The sequence below is a fragment of the Doryrhamphus excisus genome, chromosome 16 (genome assembly GCF_030265055.1).
Source record: "Doryrhamphus excisus isolate RoL2022-K1 chromosome 16, RoL_Dexc_1.0, whole genome shotgun sequence".
NCBI lineage: Eukaryota > Metazoa > Chordata > Actinopteri > Syngnathiformes > Syngnathidae > Doryrhamphus > Doryrhamphus excisus.
In genome coordinates this window covers 7578290-7603708 of record NC_080481.1, presented here as the reverse complement: position 1 = coordinate 7603708, position 25419 = coordinate 7578290, and the positions used below count along the sequence as shown (strand labels likewise).

Sequence of the window (25419 nt, the reverse complement as noted above, 5' to 3'; positions counted from 1 at the left end):
AGTCTTCTCTGTTGGCCTGAACACACACACAACTTCAATTCGAGTGTTTGTTCCATAAAATGCTCTTCACTGATTCACAAAGGTCTATTATATGCATTTTGTAGCATGTCTCTAGCTTTGCGTTGCCATGTCAATGTAATCTGTCCAGGGCCTTCAGAATCAATACTGCTGGCCCATGTTAATTAAACACTAATTGAAGCATTTCTTGAACCAGTCAGATTCCTGATTCGCCACACAAGGCCGATGAACAGGTGTACAGTAATGTCAGCAATTTTCCGTCCTCTGATTGGTTGATGTCTGAAAGCCTATGCATAATCATCCTGTTGGGAATAAATGAATACGATTTCACGGAGCCAACACGAGAATGTAAGTTGTAAATGTAGGTCAGTGCTTCTGATAGTGTTGAGGCCAGTAGAGAAGGTCTTGCTTTCAATCTGAGGTGGTGATGAAGCACTGTTTCCAAATAGCAGCTCATAAACATCTGCACGTCTGCTTACAAGACTCCCAGTGAGACTAGATAAACACACATCTTTGTTTATGCTCGCAGATCCGGTTTCAGGGCCGCTCACACGTCAAACAGTCATTGTGAGCCATGGCCCTCTTTGACTCGGCCACATATGGCGCTCAGTAGGTGTTGCTTTCAGCCCTGTGGCTAAAAAACACCCATTAAGTGTCATGAATGTCATGTGAGCCATTGTGCTGATACTCGTGTCTGTTTTGAGGTATGGACACTTACATGGGGTGCAGGGGGGAGGGGGGGCTCCCTAGACTTGTTTGTCTGAAATAGAGCCACGTGGGGGCCTGAATTAAAACCGGATTTAAGAGGATTCAGGACAGATGGCATTCTATTGTTTCAGGGTGTCTTTATTATGATTGGAAAATGGGTCAAATTATGGAATAATGGAACACACACACACACACACACACACACACACACACACACATCAGCATCCTTTAAGGTGAACAAAGGAAGTGTTTGCCACCCAATCACATCAGTTTAACAAAGGCGCTGCTAGGAAGTAACTTTGCCCCACTTTATACTCTGAAAGCACAAGATTTTCTTCTCTTCCCTCCATTTTTCTGTCTCAATTTACCAGATGGAGAGGGGGCGGTGATGGTGTGTGTGTGTGTGTGTGTGTGTGTGTGTGTGTGTATGCATGCATGGCTACCCATGAGTTTGCATATTTACAGCTCTTGCGCATTTGACCAGCATGTCCTCCACATAGACACCAAAAAATGTTGACATTGACATTTAACAAAAGGGGAGAAAATGTGGTATCCTGGCAACGCATCATCATTTGGGCTCATCAGTCCAACCTGACAGCGCGTTTGCATGCCGAAAATGTTGTTAATGTCTACGGGGGGCGTGCACACGCTTTAAGCGGAGTATGGAGCGCGCAGCGGGAGGAGGGAGGGCGTGCATGAGAGAAAGAGAGAGAGAGAGAGAGAGAGAGGGAGCGCGCACAAGCATCAAGTCCCCGCGACCACATCCGCCATCGTTCCCCTGCAAGCTCCCAGTGCCGCTATAGAAGACCAGAAAGCCGCTTTATAATGGACGGAACAAAGCCGGCCATGGAGTCCAACGCGGAGGAGCCTCAAGACGAAGGACAGGAGAGCAAAGGTAGGCTTTGTTGTCCTGCGCCAAGCCGCTTGCAATGGCTTCCCGCGCCAAACAATAGCGGATCATTTTCTCATGGCCACCCGCGACAGAGGCAAATATCATCCTTCTGTTTTTTTATTGCTATTTTTCTCTTCAATGGAAGAGACATCCATGCAATCGGATGCAAGCATTTCTGCACTGTGATATTGGCGATGAAGTGCGCTGCTGCGCCCTGCGCGTTCACGACTGCCCCCCCCCCCCCCCCTCCGTCAGGTGTGCATGAGACATCATCATCATCATTTACTTGAATGCATATCAGCGTCGATTGGGGGTTTGGTGTGTCATGGAAGGTTTTTTTTTTAGGTTGTCTTTTTGCAAGGAGGCTGCAAAAAGAGCCGCGCACTTGACGCACAGGGATGGTCCAAGAGCCTCACTTGTTAGCACATCACTCTTCAGGCTGCACTTTGAAGCCTTGCACAAAGCGTGGGAAGCATCCTTGAGCTAGTGCAGTCCTTCACTCCAGAATGTGATTCTCAGGAGTGTGTTATTGAAATACATACATTTAGATGATTTTTCATCACACCAACGACGGGAGGGATATGTGTGTGTGTGTGCAATAATGGCAGGGTGGTGCGCCACCATTTAAAATCAAAGTTGCATAATTACTGTTTTGGAGGAGGAAAGGAGGAAAAGCGTGGGGCGTCCCTCCACACGGATGGTTTAGGAAGCCATTACGTCATCCCCGTCTGAGGCGTGCCGTGATACGCACAGGGAGCCCGTCCTACAACATCAGCTGGGTGAGCCCGTTTGAACGCCTCCCCCAAGGACGGGCCCCCCTGAATCAGTGATTACTTGCATTTACTCCAGGTGTGATGCTGCACAGCTGAGTCCAACCAGGAGGATGGCCTATTTGCGTAATCATTTGTGCCTTTTGACATCTGCAATGTGACCATGAGCTTATAGCATCCAATAAGACGCTGAAGATTTACAGCAGGGGGTGGGGGGCAAAAGGCGACAGTGCTGGAGTAAGAAGCTTGTGTTGGCGGGCGCCAGCACGGCCTTTTCCGGTTTGGCTCTGAATCGTTGTGGAAGTTGCACGTTGTAATACAGGACTTATTTTCTGTCATCTTTCCACACCCCCCCAAACTGAAATACTGTTGCCAACTGGGTATTTATTGATTTATTTGTACAAATCACCATATGAGTTGCAGGCACCAGCATTCTTCATACAAGTAAAATATATGAAAATGAGCATTGACATTAATCTGCAACAAGCACTGGTGTAACATCGGTTGTGTCCTATTGACTTTAATTTGTATGCCAAAGTAGGCCCACCGTTTGATTGACACCTCCTTGAAGCCCCTGCCGAGCTGCACCGTCCTTTTGTGTGTAAGGCCTCGTTGTTACGTAACGTGGCGCTATCTCGCTATCCTCACCTTCAGTGCTCAGATCAGGACCGGGAGAGATTACGTCATTGTCTGGAGGGATGCTGCATTTTACACACGGAGGCGAAGACAGCGGTGGTGTTTTTTTTGTAAGCATCTGTAAAGCAGATGAAGTTTGTGATCGACGGAAAGGAGAAAAGGTCATGGGCTGTGAATGAAAAGGTCAACTTTGGTTTGATGATCACCCGTCAGGTGAGGCCCTGCTGCTGCTGACATTTGGTTTGCGCTTGCAATAAGACAAGTTTCATCTCCTGTTGGTGTCGTTTTAAACCGTGGCAGCTTTTGTGACATATTACGTGACATAAATCAAGTATTCCAAATCAAAATGGAAGCATTTCTTCTGGTGTAAGGGACAGCTACATTTGTTTAAAATTCCTAACGACGCAAATATCAGGCACAAGTGGTTGGAGTTCCTGGACTAGCTGACAAACTTGCTGAAGCCTGATGCCTTTCCAACGTTACTTGGTGGTGTGAAAGGGTCAAAAGAGCAAGGACTAAGGAACAATTTATCACTGTCCTAACTGTTTATTTAGTGGGGTTGCTAATAGCCTTTTTCCCACCGCAATCAGTGGGTTTCAAACACTGTTAGTCACGTAATGACCACATAAGTTGCTTTATCCATTATCGTGACAGGCCTAGATGTACAGTATTTCTAATTTTATTTGTGAATGAGGCAAAAAGAGGTGATGGCGCAAGTGAACATTCAAATTTGTCATTGTTAGAGAAGTTTTAAGCCACAAAAACGGCCACAAGGTGCCAGACTTGGATTTTATAAGCATGGATCTTTTGCATGTAAAAACACACTCAAAAGCAAGGAGAAAGTGGAAGAGTATGGAGGAGTGTAGCGTGCACACACGCACATGCATGTACACACACGTCTTGAACACAATATTCAGTGTGCCTTGAAAAATCAGTCAGAATGATCTAAAATGGCCGGTACTGAAGGGGTTGTCTTTTGAAAAATGTCTGGGATTGATTGATTGAGTTAATCATCGATTAATGGATCGATTTGTTGCAACTCTAGTGAGGAATACAGTTGTTTGGGAAGAATTTGGCAAGATGCTTAAATCCATGCATCCCCATCATCCCAAAATGTGGACTACACTACATAACATGTTTTTGTCCTTTCTCGCCCCAGCGCTCATCTTTAACACACACACCCTTCGCCTACTGTATCCTTGTCGGCGCCTGGAGGTGTGTGTGAGGTCGTGGGAGCATGTGAAAGCCGTCACACAGGGAGGGAGAGGCTCATGTGTTCCTCATTTGAAGTCATTTGCCCAAAGCATGCTGTCAGCCTCCATCTGGACACGTGTGTGTGCGTGTGTATGTGTGTGTGAGTGTGTGTTGTGCTTGCATTTGTTTACGTGCCAATGACCAGGGGTGGTTGAAAAGAATGTCTGCGCTTGCTCTGACTGAGGGGGAAAAAACACTATTTTTACATGCATCCAGAGTGTGTGGTGCAGCTTTGTGGCCATACTCAGCACTTTCACATTTAGATTTAAATGCTTGCAAGCAGATCAGCATCCGTATTGTCTGTGCAACATTTATTTTGGGGTTTTTTTTACACCAAGTCCAATAATAAGCAGCATTTGTTGACTGAAAGGCTTTGTGGGGATATTTGATGCACTAATGAGTGATTACAATGGCCGGCAGTATTGTTGAGTGCCAGTATATGAATAGCAGCGTGACAGGTTGGCACAGCACGCCTTGTTCTCGAGTGACGTCAGCCTCCTTTGGCCCTCCTCCATCACCCACTGATGCTGAATCTGCTCCCCGTCCTCCATGGCAGCCGACGGCGATTAGCGCCAGTCATCAATTAGCCATCGACTTGACGTCGGCTTTCACAGAAATTCCTCCATCTCGCACAATGTTCGGCGAGGCCCAGAAGCTTCTGGAAAGTGCATTTCCATAATCGCATCACTTCTTTAACATCTCAAAGAGAGTGACATCAGCCAAGTTGGTTGCGTAACTGCTGAGCCACTCACTCGGTTGGCAAAGCTTCACATGTGGCCCAAGGGGCCATTTTGTATTTTAACATTGTCCGCTCTGTTTCAGTCCCTCCTCCACTGACAGGTGATTTCTGAAGAGCCAGGACATCACGTGTGTTTGCATGCTCATGTTGATATGAACTACCAACAAAAGACGCAAAGAAATCGTGCACTTTTTTCCCCATGATAAGCTGATTATTTTGGACACCATCTCCATCCAATTTACACGGTACTGGTTGAAATAAGTCTTGACAATTACTGAATTATCAGAACTTTGGGGGTTGGCTGTTTCACTACACAACAGCAAATAAAATACCTGTTGACGAACTCATTCAATCCCAGACATTTTCCAAAAGCCGCACCTCTCGGTACTCTCGGAACTCTCGGTATTGATGATTTTGACCCATTTTTCAAGGCACACGGAGCATTGTGTACTTGGGCTATATAGACATAGTAAATAACAAAAAAATGCTATTCAGTATTTTCTCTCAGGTAAACAGAGGAAAAAATAATACTTGCAGCGGCAAAAAAACAGGCATGGGAACTTGTTGGCGGCAGAGTGAACATACCTGTATCAGGTAATTTCACTGTGGGAGACCTGGTATGTGAGCACATCGCTAACCAGTGTAGTTGCCTCCTGTGTGTGGAGCCCATAAGTGTTTTACCTGTTAAGAACCGCTCAATTATCTATCACTAGCAGAGTGTCTTCCTCCTTACTTCAATCACTGTTCGTGTCTGATCTCATCAGATCAGACATGAACGGTGAACAGAACAGTTTAAACTGATGACATCACTGATGTGTTCGCGTATGTGTCCATGATAGCAACCGTGGCTGTGAAGCTCAACACTATACCGCTGAACTGGGTCGTGGGTAACAAGTTGCCATGGCAACTTATATTTGCCGGCCCCGAGGCCAAGAAGTGTTTTTCTTACACGCACATTTGTTGCAGTGCTCTTCTTTCTCTTCTCTTTTCTTGCTCCACTCGTCTCCTTTCCACGCATCTCGCACCTTCCTTCTTTTTCTTTGGCCTGCATCTTACTGCATCCGAGCCTGCTCGTTCACGCCGATCAACGTTATAATATGAAATAACCCCATGAGGCTAACCTGGGGCTGCCTTGTGAAAGCGCTGAAGTGATTTATGGCCCAATAGGAGCATAGTAACGTATTGTTTCTGCCAGGCAGTCAATGTAAAGGCGATGCAGGCTTGTGGTCATATTTCACAAAGACGGCAAAGGCAGGGTGCTCACAGAGGTAGCGGGATGCAGTGAGGTATAACACGGGAGTAACGCACTGACCTTAGAGTGTCACCTCAATTCGGCTTTAATGAATAGTCCATTGATTTCCATTAGGCCCGACTCGAACCGACCACTCTGGGCTGTCTGTTTCCCATTAGCGGGCTTTTAAAGCCACTTCCACGGACGGAGCGGATGGTGTGTGTGTGTGTTTAAAAGAAACCTGGGAATTCATGCATTAAAGCCTGTGGGGGCAGGGAGATAACGCATCTCGGCAGAACTTAGAAAACTTTGGATTTGTCTTCAAGACTTTCCAAGTACTCTTCAGCTGGTGTTGAAATAAGTGCAGATTAGGTGACCTGGAATAAGGATTACCACAATGCACTGGCAGATTTGGTTTTTCATTTCTGAATATTCTCACTGATGGCGAGCAGGCGGGTGTGGACCCTTACAGCAGGAGTGTCAGTGTGCAACCTCCTGGTCTTCAGTGGGGCCTGTTTCTAGCATGGGGCTTTAGAGCCCTTCAGCCCGTGTTTTTTTTTTTTTTTTTTTGCTCCACCTCCCCATTTCTTCATTAACATTAATAGGATTTGGATGTATTATGCAACGAACCTCTGCTTCGTTATGCAACGCAGAGTCTCAGAATCATCAGCAGCACACTTTAGAGGGGAGCGTCTAAGTCCCCCAACGCAGACTGACTGGGCTTATAGCGTGTGCTGGCACATGACCCCGACATCCTGAGCATCAGAGTGAGCACTCTCGTTAAAGCCGTCAAGCGAAGGAGCCACCAGCCAATCAGAGGGCGGAGGCACAGAGGCTTATTATTTAATTACGCACGAAACAAGAAATATAAATTTTTACCCCTGAAAAAGAGCTTTTAGTTGTTATCGGTTTGTTAGTTAGCAAGATTTCTCTAAATCAGCGGTACCTTTTTTTGTCATTTTAGTACTCTCACTAGGAATTTTGCCGTTTCATAGTTTTTACGAAGAAGACATTCAGAAGACACATTCAAGACCTTCTGATGATATGTAGTATTCTACACTAGTCACTAGGTCTTCATGTACGGTGAGACACACACGCACCAGACCTGGTCGCTGGCACAACCGGCTTTTATTGCAGGTCTCACAACAGGTAAAGTAATCCCTAATACGGGCTACCGTTGAGGCCGTAACACACGGCAAGATAAAACACGACTCTGAAACCCCAACTTCACTTCTGGGCCCCTTCCCGGTCACTCGCCGCCTGAACACACACGAGTGTGCAATACACAGCAATACACACAAGGCTTATTTATGACTTAAATGGTTTATTTTCTCTTATTATGTCTATTATGAGGCAACATGGGTGTTATTTCATGTCTAGAGGCCTCTACTAATGTCAGAAAAACATATTTAGAAGTTTGTAAGTAAGGTTTGCAGAAACTCACTTATCACGGTCCAGTATGGAACCAATATTCGTAGAAGGGCACACAAAATGCAGATGAAACCTGAAATGTACGGAGGCCAAAGAAATGTAGATCCAATTTCATTAGACACCCAAAAGTATGAGCAAAAAAATACATTTTATAGAAGAATTAGCATGCTAATGCCTAGCATAGTAGTGTTAACGTTAGCAAGTCATTCAAACCCTTGGATGGTAAGTTGGTCAAGGAATCTAAATATGTAGATAAAATAAATGTTGGACTAATATTTAGTGTAAATCGCAATATGGGGGCAACTATGGCGCTTGGAAAAGACCTGCGCTGTCTGAGCGCTTTTCTAGTTATAACTGCCGTTAGTGGCTTTGACATTCAAGTACTCTGAAAAGCTACGGATGTACCCTCCTCCCCTTAGTGGAGGACAAAATCAATTAGCTTTTTTAAACTCATCAATAGCAACCGCAGTCCTATGAGAGTGTAAAGCGACATGCTCCAAGTGTTCAATAGAAAACTACGGTAGTCTTGCTGTGGTTTTGCAGGATGTCTGTTTTTTTTTTGGCTTGAAGAAAGATGGATGCGGTGTGTGGATGTGGTTTAATTATGTGGAAGACCTGCCATTGGCTGTCAGGTTCTATTGATGGAGTCTGTGATGAAAAGCGTTAGAGGCTTTTGGAACGGCTTGTGTTGGATGTTAAAGTGAATCCTGTGCTCTTCCCAGTGGATCATCTGTCATGGATCGTAATACGAGTGTTGCTCTCTGACGTTTCACACATATCACACATATTTCAAAGGTTTGCGCCCAGGAGTGTTTGCATACAATGCTTCAATTCGGCCAACAAGCAATAAGCTACTGATGCTTCAGGGTTGCCAAATGGAACAGGTCGCCTTGGAAACACCGCACAAAAGACACCTAATTTCAGCCTTTCTTCCCAACTTCCTGCTTTGCAGAAGGATCTATTTTTAACGGGCCGTTATATAAGATACAACTCTTACTTTCCCTCCTCCTAGTTAGCCTTCATCCTCTTGACTGTTGATGTTCATACAAGAAGGAAAGCCTGTGATCATTCTGGAGCGCTCAAGTGCGTCCCAACATTTCAGAGGTAAATGTGCTCAAGTGCTGTCGCTCCTCTGGCGCCCTAGAAAACATCTCCTTGGTTCCAATATCATTTATTTAGCATCACAACATGTCTTATTCATACCATCTGGTCATAAGAAGGAAACATTGGAGACAAAAGAGAGGAGGAGGGTGTGAGTGTGATTCAATTCAGCACAGCCTGACGGAGATAAGTCTTGTAGCTTCTTAAGGATGAGAGCCCTGACCTAACCGTAATCAAGCTCATCGAGAACCTTCATGCTTATCATATCTGCTCTGTCATCCCCTGCAGGATGCTTTGAGTGCTGCATCAAGTGTCTGGGTGGGGTGCCCTATGCCTCACTGGTGGCCACCATCCTTTGCTTCTCTGGCGTGGCCCTGTTCTGCGGCTGCGGTCACGTGGCGCTGACGGGCACGCTGACCATGTTGGAGAACCACTTCTCCAGGATCACCAGCGACCACGCCACCCTCACAATGGTGTAAGTTGTGCCGCTTCACAAGGGAGTTGAATAATGAACCACTTTAATGAAGCCCTTTTCACCCCTTCCTCATCCTTCCATGTGCTCAGGATTCAGATCTTTCAGTACATCATCTATGGCATCGCCTCCTTCTTCTTTGTCTACGCCATCGTCCTGCTGGCTGAGGGCTTCTACACCACCAGCGCCATCAAGAAGGAGCTGCAGAGTGACTTCAAGACCACCGTGTGCGGCCGTTGCATCACTGCCTTTGTATGTCACACACTCTCACGCACATGCTGCAAAGATTTGAAGCTCTCGGGAGGATGGTGGTGGAACGCCTTACAGCAGGGGTGTCCAAAGTGCGGCCTGAGGGCAGTTTGCTGATCACAGCTTTTTTTTTAAGTCTACAAATACAATTAAGCACGGCCCACAACAGAAAATTACAAACAAGGTTTAAGTGACACAGTGAAAAGAAAAAAAAGCTTACAAGAAAAAGCATTGCATACATGTGTCATAAGGCTTAAGCAGTCGTTAAATTAACCTAAGTAGACGCAAAGTAGCGGCTTTTTATACATCTAAGCTGTTCAACAGAAATGGAATTGTAATGCTAATGCTAATGAATTCTTTAGCATTGCGACATAGGACCAGTTTCGGCATTTGTGCACATAGATAATGGAATAATTCCAGATCTGATTACCCAGAATATGGAAAAAAATAGGGGACTTTAGGTTTACCAGTGTGGTTTACCATCGTCCTTTTGTACAGCTGCACCAGCTGACATCCGTTACACAGAGTAATTCTTCAACTGGACAATGAACTTCAACACCTCAGCATACACAGTCATTGCCAAAAATATTGGCAAGCCAAAGATGCCAATGTTTTTTGGCCATGCCTGTATGGAATACAGTATATCTGTGTGGGCAGAAATACTGTACACACAGACTTAAACCCTTGGGGGTATCACTGGCACAGTTTCTGCAGCATCATAGCCTGATTACTTCAATTGCTGCAGATGTCCAATTTGTGTGCACACCGTTAGCCTGTGAGTGGTAACCTTGTTTTTCTCTAACCTTGATGACGAGCGCAGTCATGGACACTTAATTTCTTTCCTCCTTCCAGTTTATGTTTCTGACCTACATCCTCACCCTGGCCTTTCTCGCCATCTTCGGTTTCACGGCCATCCCAGTGTTCCTGTTCTTCAACATGTGGAACACCTGTGCTGGCATGAGGTCACCGGACTCCAATATCACCTCCCCTGACACCATCTGCGTGGACGTCAGGCAGTACGGTGAGTAGTACGGTGGTCCAAAAAAGGGGTGGGGGTTGAGGAGCGTACTCACATATGTGAGGTACTGTAATGGTTTTATTTCATTTGAACATGCATCAGATTACAATTAAGTGCATCACATAATCAGTTCACAGTTCCACATGTCCAAAAGGAGTTGGAAGAAGCAAAGCTTATTAAATCCTACCCCTCCATCTGGTACTTTTACAATCAGTAACTGTTACATTTGTTCACTTCCTGCTTTCTATAATACAGTTTCAGGTTTGTTTGTTTTTTTAATTTTAATAATGCACCTCATACCAAAGTACGAGGTGATATGACCATACAATGACATAATGGGTACCATAGTAACTGTCAATATAATGATATGTATAGCACATCATGACTGGTTCAAGACTCTTCATCCTTGTATTTAGCAAACATCAACTGCTTGTATTGTTTCTTGAATTGGCTCATCGTTGTGCATTGTTTGAGGTCCTTACTCAATCCATTCCATAGTTTGATTCCACATACTGAAAAGCTACGGCTTTTTAACGTAGTCCTAGCATATAAATGTTTCAAATTTAACCATTACATTTGTTCACTTCCTGCTTTCCATAATACAGTTTAAGGTTTTTTTGTTTTGTTTTTTAATTTTTGTAATTTTTTGTCCCGTACCGAAGTACAAGGTACGAGGTAATTTTTGTAATCTTTTGTTCTGTTCCGAAGTACGAGGTGATATGACCATACAATGACATTATGTGTACCATAGTAACTGTCAATATAGTGATATATATCACACATTATGACTGGCTCAAGACTCTTCATCCTTGTGTTTAGCACCTTGTATCTGTTGACAGACACAGATAGTAGGTGGATTTTCTTCTATAGATAAATACTTTGAATATAAATGGATGTTTTCCCCCTGCTGTTTCAAATGATTTTAAAGTGTAAGAAAACAACATTGACATGATCGAAATCCTGATTGGATCTGGATGAAAAACCCACTCCTGCTTTATCCCGCTGTGTGTTTGACGGCGCAGCTCACTGTATGTGACCCACATCAGAGGGGCAGCTGGCCGAGGATCACGTAGGCGTCACAGGCAGACACACTGCAACACCGCACTGCTATTTGACTTCAACTGGTCACATTGTTTATGATTTTGAACAATTTTGTCCCCTGCAGGTGTTATTCCATGGAACGCCACACCAGGAAAAGCTTGTGGTGCCACTTTGGGAGACATTTGCAACACGAGTGAGGTGAGATTCTGCAACATTTTTCTTCATGTTTGGCTTTTATTGTCCTCCACCAACCTAATGTGTTTTTGATTGCAGTTCTACCTGTCTTACCACCTCTACATTGTGGCGTTAGCCGGTGCCGGAGCTACTGTCATTGCACTGGTGAGCACTTATGCTGTCTTTAAATATGCATGTTGCCATGGCGCCATTATCAGTTGCCATAGCAACCCCGGCTCTGCCACTCCATGCGTCAACCCACGGGTTAACATTCTACCCTGCGGCCCGCCTCTGAGTCTGCGTGAGCAGAGGGTCATTATTTCTGTTTTTGTCACAGACGAGGGCGCTTTTGTTTCACGGTCACTCATAGTGAGACTTCTCAGAGAACATTCTCTGATGATCTTGGGTTTAAGCGCTACATTTGGGCAGTGTTGTTGACCCAGTTTAACAGGCGATTTGGTAAATCTCTTGCAATCTTTGACTGTGATGCAACCTCTGCATCCTCTGTTTAGTGCTAATTCAGAGCAGGATGGAAGCATGTGGAGGTAAAAACAGCCAAGAAACACATGATGGGCATGGAGATACATCTGTGTCATTTTATACAATCTATTTTTTTCATGCCGCTTTTGTTTGTACGATAAATGAAGTTTTGGTTCCGTTTTATGAACTTTTTATGCATTTCCTGAAGTTATGTTAGCATTTCGTACAGTTTTGGTTGCAATTCTCGAATTTTTGGTTCCATTTCAATAAGCTTTGTTTGCATTTCCTGAAGTTTGGGTTGTGTTTTGTATAGTTTTGGTCGCATTTTCTAAACTTCTTTTGCATTTACTGAAGTTTTGGAAGCATTTCGTATAACTTTCCTGAATTTGTGGTTATGTTCTAGAAAGTTTTGACTGCAAACAGTCCACATAAGAGTGCTGTTGTCTTTATTCAGATTCACTATCTGATGATCTTGTCAGCCAACTGGGCCTACCTGAAGAGTGCCGTGTCCACGCACGACTACCAGGACATCAAGACTAAGGACGACCAGGACCTGGAGGCAGAGGCACGCTCCAAGGAGGGCCAGAACTCGTCGTCCTACTCATAAGGATGAGCGACCCTGCTCCATGCACCGCACATTTAACCCTCACACCGCCAACCGACCCCACCACACCCAGCACCCACCGGCCCCTTCTATAAAAAAAAATGTAAAAAATAAAAAAACAACGCCACCCCTCGTTATATTTGATAGTCCCGCAAGCTCCTGAGTCTCTCTGCTCTTCCCTTCGGCCATGTTGGATCACGTGGCCGTGTCCTCCCACCAGAAGGGAACAGGATTGAGGATCAGGAGAAATGGCAAGCCCCCAAAGGGGCTTCAGAACGGGTCGAGCTTGCCTGCCAGGATCAGGCTCACGCACGGTTCATGGGTTCCGAAGCGTCTACGGGTTGTCAGGCTGCAGTGGTGCGGCCGTCATGGCCCCGCCCTCCCCGAGCCAGCACAGCCTCTTGACACACGGCTCCCCGCGGCCAAAATAAACATTGTTTACTGTCGGTGCCCTCCACGGGGGAACCCAGCGAACAACTTCCTCTTTTTTTGATGTTTTATATGCATATATATATATATGTATATGAATATGAATATACTGTGTGAATGTGTACGAATGTTGTTGTTTTTTAATACTCTGAAAAGTATGCCAGGTACTATTAAGATCTTTCATGTTTTCATTTTTTTCCCTTTGCTTCCTTTCCTTTGACTCTACATTCCTGGTATTTAAAAGTTTGTTGCCGTACAAGAACCTACAGAGATGGCAATGAAAAAGCGATCTCAAAGTGTTACATGCATGATTTGGCATTTTGGGAAACGCTTACCTGTGCATACATTTCTTAATTTAGGATATTCAGTTGCTAAAATGATTTCTTTACAAAAACGCTTGTAGTGTCTTAAGAGTCTATAATAATGACATAAATAGTATTTATCTTTGCACAAACATTGGAAAAACATACAAAATGACATCAAATTAAATTTTCAGGTGGTCCTTGGGTTATGAACAAGGACTTACTCTGCCAAAATTCTGTCAAAAAGACATAGTTGATCAACCCCCTCCCCGGCATCTGTACAACATCCAGGTAGACGTTTCAATACGATGTTTATCCTTGATGATTGTGTTTACGGACCAAAATTACGAGCGCACGTTCGGCACATGCTAACATAAAACGGAGGACCACCCATACAACCATAATTCTCCGGGCATTCAATCAATTGCAACTGGACTGTTCGGGTTTCGCCTCTCATTCGATCCATGCTCAAAGGCCAGTCAGACTAGATAGAAGGAGCTCTCGTCTGGGAGCCTGGTGCAAGAGCCAATCTGCTCGGATGAGAGGCGAAACGTCTTCTAGGACAAACCCAACAGTCCAGTTGCGATCGATGGAATACCCAGAGAATAGACTGACCTGAATGAATCTGCATGAGCTCGGTTCGCTTAGTTTGCTAGTTTTCCACTTCAATGTGTTGCTACCCACTAGGATAATAGCAGCATCAACGTTTCAAACTTTGTCATCTCTTCAAGTAAACGTTTCCCAATAACAACTTTTTCTTTGCCAGCGAAGCCCGACACCTCAGGTATCGAATCAAATTGTTGTGTCTTTTAGCATGTGAAGCACTTAACCCGAACCACATTTCTACGCATGAAATATCATTTTCTAAAAGGCTTCCTTTTATGGGAAGGCCTCACGTGTAAATATTTGAATCCCAATTGAATGAGAACACAATCGGTGTTATGCTATGCTATTCTATATCTTTTTCACAAACATGCAAATGTTCCCTCTGTGTGTGTTACTAACTCTGCGTTTGATATAACAATTTTTACGTAACATGCTGATTGATATGTCGTGAGAGGGATACGGTGCAGTCATGACACGATGGATTGAGGTGCTTGTGATGTATGCATTTAAAAATGTGAAAGAATTCATTTTGAATTAATTGTGTATCAGTCAGAATATTTTTTCTTATTTTTGGGACGGCCAGCCAAAATAGTGACGCTGAGCATATTTATGTTTTTTTTCATTCTCTTTAAGCCTCTCAGATGAGCCACATAGACTGGTTTTGGATGTTTACACTCTCGACTAAACAAGTCAGGAATTTCATACATTCATTTTATAATCCAATATTGTTTACTAATCATAATCTATATTGTATAATTGATGATCACTGCTTAGTCTACCCTAAAAAAGGAGAAAAAAGACCATTTATGATGAGATGAAGCATGTCAGTATTGTGTGCAGCTGTCTTATTCTGTATAAAAAATGACTTTATTGCCATGTGTGTCATGTTTGATAAATATACGTGCTCTGCCGCCACATGGATGTAAAGGCAAACTTCAATTTCCTGTAAGACAATGCGTGTCAGGTTGTTGCTGTTTCCTTGTTAATTGCATGAAGGAGACATGACTGTCTTTGCAGTTTTTTCAGGTGATGTGTAGTCAATTGTATGACAACTTTGGTAGGCGGTGTTTTGCTCCCCGTTCCTCTGCACCCCTGCCCCTTTTCTAAAAAAAAAACAAAAAACAAAAAAAATCCATTGTGCTTTGATGGCATTGTAGTCTCTGTAGGTGTTTCCTTATGCTTTTTGTTTTAAGTTGGAAATAGATTTATGACTCCTACATAGTGATGATTTTTGTAACCTTCTCTAGTAAAACCGGTATTTTTTATTATCGTGTTACCGTTGTCTCCTGCCTCTTTCTTGACCTGTGTTATTCCTGCAAAAATGTCATGGGATTGGTAATATTTTCACAGGTAAACACAATTTATTAACCTGCTAGCGATGCTAATATGCGAACACATGCGAACATGAAAATGGCAAACTTGCTAACGCTAGCAATGCTAACACCTAGTATGATTGCCGTAAGCATGTAAGTCCATAGTCCAAACACGGGTAAAATGCAAATATCCAACATAATCAAAATAATGATGCTAAGATTCTATGTAAATTTATAGCGATGCAAACGGTTATAATGCTTATGTTTACATGCTACTAATGTTAATGTTTGCATCCTAACACTACTATGGTAGTATTTAAGTATTTAAGTTTATTGCTAAAAAATGGCTAAAATGCTAAGCGCATTCCAATGTCTAACATGATAATACAAGGATTTATACCAATTAAAATTAAAACATTTTAACATGCAAGTACAAGTAGTCATGTGTAGCTATGAAAACTGGACTGGTTGGCAGCCAATCACAGGGCACATATAGACAAACAACAATTCACACTCACATTCATACCTATGGGCAATTTGGGGTGGCGTTTTTGGAATGTGGGAGGAAACCGGAGTCCCCGCAGAAAACCCACGCATGCACGGGGAGAACATGCAAATTCCACACAGAGAGATGTGCAGGGTGGATTCGAACTCGCGTCTCCTAGCTGTGAGGCCTGCACACTAACCACTCATATGTGCAGCCCACAATGTTAACCTATTTTTTACATTTATTGTTATATTTATTTTTACATTTCAAACACTCGCCTTTAACACCCATATAGCCAGTTTTTGTACTGATCATCCAATTAAATTCAATTCCACAGCTCAAAAGACAATTTTATAAGTGTACTCACGGTGATAGGTTGCTGGCTCCAAGGTTTTAGTTCGGGTCGATGCGGTTCCACTCCAATCCTGTAGGTGGCTGTAGCGGCCTTTAGGAAAATACAGCACAACTGACAAACTGCACACGACTTTTTTTCGTCATCGTTTTCAAAAAACGTATGTAGCTAAGATCTTACAACAGCCAGTCAGCGACTAAATTAACCCATAAATGTACTTTTGTCATACAGTATAACTGCAGTATGCTGTATTAAATAAAACCACGAAAATGAACATTTTACATTAGCTTCAATGAAAACTGTGCATTAGTGTCTTTATAAGAGGACATTTTTATGATGGAACTCTTGTATTCGATTCCCTTGGCTGACAAATGCTGTTTTATATGAATACCTTTATGCTGGTGTGTGACATATAACACTCACTTTTAAGCAAAAGAACAGAAAGTGGACTCGAAAACCCACGGTGGAAATGAAACAGATGAGAAGAAAGCAGCCATTATCACCGTGAACAGGTGCGCGTGCGTCACTTATGTCAATATGACGTGATACAAGCGCCCACTAGGGGACAATTCAAATATTACACATTTCCTCGCTAGGCTTATAAAATATCATGTAGATTAGCCACACATGTAGAAATTGTAGGAAGTTATAAATATTTCAATGAAAAAAAACTGCATCTCAGCTTTGTGGTATAGGTGAAAAAGCATATTGTTAGTATGAACTTTGGTTTTTGCCCTTCTTTCAACATTTTTACTGTTGTTTTTTCCAAATATTTCAACTTTTTTCTTAAATAATATTATTACTTTATTTGCATGATATATTCTTATAATATTGACTTCCCCCCCAACCTGATTCTTCAAAAATTAGAACTTTATTTTGTTTTTTTTTTGTTTCTTCCAATATTATAATTTTTGTAATGTAACATTTTTCTTTAACATAGCAACTAATACAATTATTATAAAAAAATATTAGTGACTGTCAAATTATTCTCATTTGGACATCCGTTTTTGTTAGTTTTCTTATAAAAGGATATTTTTAGAAGGTGTCATGGGCATCTGAGTGAAGTTGGCCCCCCACCTCACTGAAGTCTCACTTTTATGTTTTTATGTTTGTGCTGTTTTGCGCAGTTAAAATGAACGTTTATGCTGCTTTTGTTGAGTTTCTTTGTTGAGGAAATCAGCATAAACGTTCATTATAACTGCACAAAACAGCACAAATGTTGCACAAAAAATGTGATTTGAGTTTTGATTTGTGGTGGGGGGGCAACTTCACAAAGGTGTCAAGGGCCAGTAAAAACAGATGCGGGCCACGAATGGTCTCTGCACCACACAAGAAAATAAAAAGTGTTAAGAAAAAAAAACAATAAAAATAAAATGCAAAACAAGCAAATAGTGGTAAAAAAAAAAAACCCTGACAAAACATAGCTGGTGCATTGATAAAGGGAAAAAAATTGAAAAAACAAAGATAAAAACGGCTATCTAAATAAAATAAGAATACATTGAAACAATAAATATAAATATAAACTACAAAATATGTTTTCATCTAATGTAGCATTTTTATTGAGTACACAGTATCCATTGTGAGAATATGAATTTGTAATTGGCTGTAGAAAAACTACAATACACAGTCTGATACACACAGCTCCCTAGCCTTGATTTAACCCTTGAGGGACCAGAGCAGATTCTCCATGGAGTTCAGCAGCAGCTGGAATGGGGATCTCTCTTCCTGCTCAGGTCCACCGTGTTGGTGTGGATGAGGTGGTCGGCGCGCTCATCCAGCGCCAGAATCAGACGAACTGCCTCTTGAAACGCTGACGCCACGTTGGTAGCGTCCTTGGCGCTTGTTTCAAAGTACAGGAGTCCGCCATTGTCGCGGCACCACCGCCGCGCCTCTTCCCCTGACACCTGTCGCTCGGTGATGTCCAGTTTGTTGCCCAGCACCACGAAGGGGAACCTGTGGGGCTCCCTGAGGTCGGCGAAGTAGGCAAACTCGTTCTTCCAATTGGCCAGGTTGCGGAAGCTCTGTGCGTCATCCACGCTGAAGGTGAGCAGGCAGCAGTCGGAGCCGCGATAGAAGGGTGTGCGCAGGCTGCGGAAGCGCTCCTGGCCCGCCGTGTCCCAAATCTGCAGCGTGACACTCCGGCCGTCCACCTCCAGCTCTTTGTTGAGGAACTCCACGCCGATGGTGTGGAAGAGGTGGGAATCGAAGTTGTTGGTGACGTAGCGGTTCATGAGGGACGATTTTCCCACTCCGCCGTCACCCAAGAGAATGACCTTGAACAGAGGGGACTTGGAGGTCATGGCTGAAGCGTGGCTGTGAAGGTTTTACATCCACTGCAGAAGAACAGAACATTGTTAAACGTGGACATATCCAAAACCAAATCACTTTGCATGCATTGATTTTATTGTTGCTCTTCTGTCCATCAGAGCAGTGCTTCCCAACCACCGCCGTCATTTATTGCAAACTATGAATCCAAGTCATGAATAGCTGTGACGTTCGAGTTAATCACCTCAAAAATGGCTTTAGGCAATCTTGATGCCAATGTTTCCAGGAGGCGGAGGTATGCTGCAGCCTATCCAAGCTGCCGGGGTACACACTTTAAAACACCTGGTTTTAAAGTTTTGATCTGTAGTGTATGTGAAATTGTTTGAATGCAAAATCCTCTATGTGCCTCGGCTCAATCCTAGTGAAAAACTGCTTGTTTAAAGAAATGTGTTAGGACGTCTTGGCCTGCATAGTCAAGTCATTTGACTGACTAATCCTATGAAGCAGCCGGCTCGTTATGCCGTGCAATTAGCCCCTCTCCATCCACTCGGGGGAGGGGGTTATGTCATGCGTGAAAAGGATCACAAGTGATGAAAATCAACATAGACAACAGCAGAATCGTTTCTTACCGTCATATAAGCACACTCATTTATGTTTTCATATCTGTAGATCTGCAAGGGAGATACAGGTAGACAAATGTTAATCCCCAATGGCTTGGCCGATAAAACTCTTTTTAACCATAATTACAGGTCAAGTACGCCCTGTCTGGAACAAAATAAGTCCAATAGTAGCACATGTTTTTATGTGATTTCTTGCTCAGAAACGGGTGCCATTTCCTGGTCAGGAATGAAATCCTGCCCCAAGTGGAGGAGTTTTAGTACCTCAGGGTTTTGTTCAGAAGGATGGAATGAGATCGACAGGCGCATTGGTCTGCAGTGATGCAGACTCTGTATCGGTCTCAATTTACTGGTGGGTCTATTGTCATGAGATGCTTTATGGAAGTGACCGAAAAGACACGAGGAAGCACCGGGAGGAGCTGACAAAGTCGGCGGGTAGAGGGAAGTCTGGGGTTCCCTGCTTAGACTGCTGCCCCCATGACCCAACCCCGGATAAGCGGAATTATTGTGCCTGTTGTAATTTCATTCAAACCTGCAATAAAAGCCTGTTGTTCCAGTGATCAAATCTGGTGCTTGTGTGTCTCATCAAACATTACAGACGCCTAGTGACCAGTGTAGAATACTGCATGCCATCACATCTTTGAGTGTGTTCTCTGAATGCCTTATATTTGTAATTTTGTTCATTTTAATGCTTGAAAATGCTTAATTTAGACAAAACATATGTCAATTGTGACAGAGAGAAATTTGATGCATTGAGTGGTGAGGGATAACTGTACTTTTTTAATACACGGGACAGGTCACAAACATTGAGGTAGAAAATAAATGGCCCCAAAATTGAGCCTTGCAGAACCCCTTCACTGCCTTCTTTGTACAAAATGGTCTCTTGTATTCGAGTAACTTCGTAGACACATTTATACATATTTATATTTTTTCCCTGTATCATTCATTCATTCATTCATTTTCTACCGCTTTTTCCTCACGAGGGTCGCGGGGGGTGCTGGAGCCTATCCCAGCTGTCTTCGGGCGAGAGGCGGGGTACACCCTGGACTGGTCGCCAGCCAATCACAGGGCACATATAGACAAACAACCATTCACACTCACATTCATACCTATGGACAATTTGGAGTGGCCAATTAACCTAGCATGTTTTTGGAATGTGGGAGGAAACCGGAGTACCCGGAGAAAACCCACGCATGCACGGGGAGAACATGCAAACTCCACACAGAGATGGCCGAGGGCGGGGACCGAACCCTGGTCTCCTAGCTGTGAGGTCTGCGCACTAACCACCAGACCGCCGTGCCGCCTTCCCTGTATCAATTTGGGAAAAACTTTGCATGTAGTTTTGTATTATTGTTAATATATATAATATATATATTTTTTGCTGCAATTAAACTTACTAATTCATTTTTCCCATGTATATGTATTCAGCGGCTCCACCACACTTTAGGTTTCTATATATTGAATAATCCTAGACCATAATCATAATTTTTTCCCCAAAAGCAGTGGTGTCCCTGGTCATATTGTATAAATAAATGAAATAAAATGGATTGCTAAGTGTATTTCTCTTTCGGCACAAGATTAAAACTGGCAGCGTAGAAGAAACAAGACTGCTGCTGTCACATGCAAAATACCAAAGTGTCTCAAGCACGTCTTTGTCTTGGGATCTTTGGGCAGCGTGACGACACAATGAATGGACATACATATATTATTTACATACATTTCCAGATTATATCACATTAAATGAATCACATTACAATATTAATATTATTACTTTTTGATCTGATCACATAACAGAACATTCTAAAAGTAATCCTTTATCAAACATATTTAGTCAACATCATCGTTTACAACATGTTGAGCAAACTGAAAGCCTTACCTTAAAGACTGGCGTGGAAGGAAGACCGCCTTGAACCGCAGAAAGTGTCGTCTGTCGGGTGACTGCATAAAACCGGCCTGGGAGCATGTGGAAGGCGGGGACTCAGTGTCTGCTGGCCCGAGGGTGCTCATGTGTCCGCGTGTTTGTGTCACGCCGCCACTCATCCCATGGAAAAAGAATCCCTTTGTATACACGCACCAGCGTGCACATTTACTTGCTCATCATGGATGCCGTCACAGATGGAAGCATTCATGCATTTTAGGTGATTAGTACTTTTAAACATGCTTCTTTGTAATTATCGCTACCCTTGTATATTTTATTTTCATTAATTCATTCATTTTCTACCGCTTTTTCCTCACAAGGGTCGCGGCGGGTGCTGGAGCCTATCCCAGCTGTCTTCGGGCGAGAGGCGGGGTACACTCTGGACTGGTTGCCAGCCAATCACAGGGCACATATAGACAAACAACCATTCACACTCACATTCATACCTATGGATAATTTGGAGTCGCCAATTAACCTAGCATGTTTTTGGAATGTAGGAGGAAACCGGAGTACCCGGAGAAAACCCATGCATGCACGGGGAGAACATGCAAACTCCACACACGGGTGGAATTGAACCCTGGTCTCCTAGCTGTGAGGTCTGCGCACTAACCACTCGACCGCCGTGCCGCCCATATTTTATTTTGACAATGTAAATGAAATGCTTTCACATGCACCCCTGCAATTTGCTTGCGTACCACTCGTGATATGCGTACTACTGCTTGGGAACCCTTAGAGAAGACATTTATAGCAACACACAAGCACATGACTTAAATGGCCTATTTACTCTTATTTTGTCTACCATGTTGGGTATTATGATTGTAAAGTTGAGTATAGGGGAGTTATCTCATGCCCACCTCTGGCCAGTCAACTGGGATAGGCTCCAGCATACCGCTGTGATCTATGGAAAATCATGTTTTCAGTATTAATATATTTAGTACACTTGCTTACTTTACCAAACACTGAGAAACTTTAACAAGTAGGACAGCTGCATCTCAAGCTACGTGTGCGTGAGTGACGGGAAGAAAAGCTCTGACTCATGAGCATTTCATGTTCAGGTATCCCAGCCTCTTGCTAATTTGCATGTGTTGCAGTTTTGAACATCTCCGCTAAGCTACACTTGACTACAGACTGTGCCAGGCTCCACCATGCTACGCTGATGGAAGTTATCAGAGGCAGCCCCAGCGACTGTGGTACCACTGCTGCCCACACCCGCTGCACGTCACAAAGGTCATTGCGTCATCATCAGGGCCTGCCCGCCGCACCCAGGCCGGCAGGAATAGCGTCCCCCGGTTCACTTGTGTCACCCTACAGTTTGAACCGCCACACCGCTCACAGCGGATCTTCTGTGTCTCCGTCCCCTCCACCCCACGTGGCAGCTGCCTCTCGCTCACGCCGCGGGACGAGTACTCCTCCCTCAACCGCCGCAGCTCGTCACAGGCCATCTCTTCGGCCGACATGCGGGCAAAAGCCTCGGGAGCCAAGGAGCTGCTCATGAGGCCGTGGCGAAGGTGGTTGTTTTTAGGGTTCTTCAAGTTGGCGACTTTGCTCCTCATGCAGGCTTTGTATTTAACCTGGTTGGCCGTGTGGAGTCGGTGGATGTGCAGCTCCACCTCTGTGGCCAGCTCTGTGGCCTTGTCCAGGTCACATGGTTCAGGGCTGAGGGCAGAGATGAGGAGCTGAACACATTTGGACCTTACAGAAGTTCCTTCCAGAGGATGAGGAGAGGAGTGAGGATCTCCTTCATCCAAACTCTTGGTACCTACAGGGTGCAGTGAACATCGCCCGCCTGATGGGTGCTTCGTCTTTCTGTACTGCCTCTTCCACTTGGACAACAAACATCTGACCGCCTTCCTCACACCTCCATCTGAGCATCCTTTGAGAATCTTGAAAAGAACGTTGCTGATGCCCTCCAGGTGCTCTGCAGTGACGTCACTCTTGTCAAGCTCGCCGACGAGAGTTAAGATGTCAACGCAGCTTTGGTCTGCGTGCAATTTCTCAAGTCGAAAAGCACAGTGGGCGATTTCTCCAGGCTGCATGGTGGCTGTTATTAAAAGAACAAGCATTTGTATAGATAACCACATGTCATGTTTGCCTGTTTGTCGTTTGTGTGCGTTAATTTACCTGAACTGTAGTCAACAAGTCAACAAGCGACCGTCAGCATGGGCGCGGCCATGTTGTTTCAAAGTGTCGCGCTTCTTACATTGGCCACCAGAGGGTACTGTCGCTCTCTGTAGAGCCGATCCATAGCTAATAAGGACATATTTTAAAGGGGGCCTATTGTGCTTTTTCACTTTTGTGATTTATAAAAGTTGTTAGAATGTTGTATTATCGTGTTAAATCATGCCAAAGCTTCAGAGAATGAGCTTTGTGCATTTGTAAGTGAGCCCTGAAAGACGGTTTCAGAGAGGTTTTTTTCTTATATGGGTACAAACAATCGTGTGTAGCTGCCCTATAGGAGTCCATAAGGCAATACAAAGGGCTGGGAAAAAAAGAGCATCATAGGTCCACTTTAACATGCAGCATAGTTTTTTTTGTTCATATGTTTTTGACAATATAATACTCCCACACCAGGATTTAAATCAGTGCATGTGTTATTTTCCCTTTTGTTGCCAGTATAAAGTAACCACACCTGTTTTGATTGAATACCTTTGTGGTTTCTGTTTATCTGTCTGCAAAACCACAAAGCACGACTAAACCACTAATAGCTGATTGTGTTGCCAAGATGAAGAAATATAAACAAATGCTTAATAAAGACCTGATCAAAATCTTAAGAACGGTTTAAAAATAGCTAGCTTTTGCACATTTGGATCTTAATGAGGTTTTAGGTAGAGCTACCGTATGCAAAAGCAAGAAGGGGGAGTGAGACAAAAAGCACAAATGTGCAAAATGTATATTCTAGCAATTTTGGTGGCAGTGACAGTCAACATGCATCAGCATGCATGACATATATGTATATAGTCAAATAGCCGCCAGGCCAGAATTTGAGCTGGTGGTATCCAACTGCAAGATGAGGCAAGTCTTTCACCTTTTGTCACATTCTCAGTTTGTCTTTTTCATCTCATTTCTGCTTCTGGAGCAGAGAAAGGTGATGCACAATCTCTTAAAAGATGCAAGGTGGCGTTATTTTAATCCAAACCGAGAAAGTGATCCAATCCAACATGACATGAGCGAATAAAAGATTCATTTGGGAAAGTGAAAGTTTGACTATTGCATTCGTATTATTCTTATATGTAGTCTCATGACATATAAGATGATCATGGAGCGATTATGTAACCAGAGGTATGACATCACCTACCACATTTCACATTAGAGAGAAACTTTAAGGATTGATGCCAAAAAAAAGGCCCCTGAAAGGAAAGTAACGTTCCACGTGGAACAGTGTCAAACCCCAAAGCTACAAGAGTGGTTAACTTTCTTCTCCAGACGCAAGCACTTTAAGATGTACAGGAATGTTTCTAGGTGTGTCTCCTAGTTGGAGATGGATGGATGGTCAAGAATGATGGGTGGGGTCAGCGTAGGTCTGTTTTGGTCCGCTAGCATGCAGCAAGAGACGAGAAACAGCAGTCACCGGAGAGGAATTCTCCTGGGATCTTATCAAATAATTCCCTGCAGCCTGTCGGCGGGCCTTTGAGCATTCCTGCTCTGTGGGAATGGAATTTTACCAGTAGGCTGCCACTATTGTGGCCCGATAACACTGGGTGGCGCTGTCTGTACTGTGATGGCGGCATAGAAGTCCTGCTGCATCACTTCCTGTCTGTGTTGTCCCCGCCTCCTCTTTAGACACACACACACAGAGGAGTGTGGGAGGGCTTCTTAAAGTGGTCAGACTCTTTGCAAAACGCCTTTTAATGTACACAAACAGCAAATAGACATATTGATTCTCAGGACGCTGCACAAATTTGCACACTTTCATACTGAGGGCTGAACTGTGTTCACAGCAAGGAACAATGTAGTGGATGTACCCAGATGTTGTACTCAACATGCCCCAAATGATGACTCTGCGGAAATAGTATCGACATCAAGGGTAGTAGTATCAGTCGAGTATCGAGTCGAGAGCACTTGGCTTAACCCGCCTGGTCCAGCCAGCAACTTGTACCAGAATCCACAGAAAGCCAGAGCTGTCAACTCAATGTCCAGCGCAACTCTTAAGGTGTCAGGGAGTGAAGTTTATCAACGTACGTCCATACAGCTACACCGGCTAGCACCCGTTACACACATTGAGCTAAAATCCCAAGCGATGTCCAGCGCAACTCTTAAGCGAGTGAGGTTTACCGATGTACGGTACATCTGCACAGCCACACTGGCTCACACC

The 25419-nt window shown here is 43.8% G+C and overlaps 3 protein-coding genes across 7 annotated transcripts in view; 1 reads left to right on the top strand and 2 right to left on the bottom strand.

Annotated features, from left to right (window-relative positions):
- LOC131104304 (OX-2 membrane glycoprotein-like) overlaps window positions 1–16860 on the bottom strand; it is a 34046-nt gene extending 17186 nt beyond the window's left edge. For all 3 annotated transcript variants that reach the window (XR_009119762.1, XR_009119763.1, XM_058051331.1), the window contains exons 1-2: window positions 16731–16860; window positions 16323–16400 (exon numbers count right to left, since the gene is read on the bottom strand). The gene's annotated coding sequence lies outside the window, so the exon portion shown is untranslated. The remainder of the gene's footprint in view (window positions 1–16322; window positions 16401–16730) is intronic.
- On the top strand, window positions 1427–15428 carry LOC131104303 (neuronal membrane glycoprotein M6-b-like). Its single transcript, XM_058051330.1, has 7 exons — window positions 1427–1621; window positions 9069–9255; window positions 9345–9504; window positions 10354–10522; window positions 11685–11758; window positions 11834–11899; window positions 12669–15428. The coding sequence occupies exons 1-7, from the start codon at window positions 1552–1554 to the stop codon at window positions 12819–12821; spliced, it is 879 nt and encodes a 292-aa protein (XP_057907313.1). The 5' UTR covers window positions 1427–1551; the 3' UTR covers window positions 12822–15428.
- A 908-nt stretch (window positions 16861–17768) lies between the features above and the next one.
- LOC131104833 (ras-related protein Rab-9A-like) lies at window positions 17769–23327 on the bottom strand. 3 transcript variants are annotated; one of them, XM_058052389.1, is made up of 3 exons: window positions 21066–22266; window positions 19202–19243; window positions 17775–18640 (listed from the first exon to the last, which is right to left on the bottom strand). In XM_058052389.1, exon 3 carries the CDS (start codon window positions 18605–18607, stop codon window positions 18002–18004), a length of 606 nt encoding a protein of 201 aa, XP_057908372.1. In that variant the 5' UTR covers window positions 18608–18640; window positions 19202–19243; window positions 21066–22266; the 3' UTR covers window positions 17775–18001. The 3 variants fall into 3 exon arrangements, 2 of the variants coding, with proteins under 2 accessions (XP_057908373.1, XP_057908372.1); XR_009119835.1 differs by lacking the exon at window positions 17775–18640 and adding an exon at window positions 23229–23327 and having other exon boundaries at window positions 21066–23148; XM_058052390.1 differs by lacking the exon at window positions 19202–19243 and having other exon boundaries at window positions 17769–18640.
- Between the last annotated feature and the right edge of the window lie 2092 nt (window positions 23328–25419).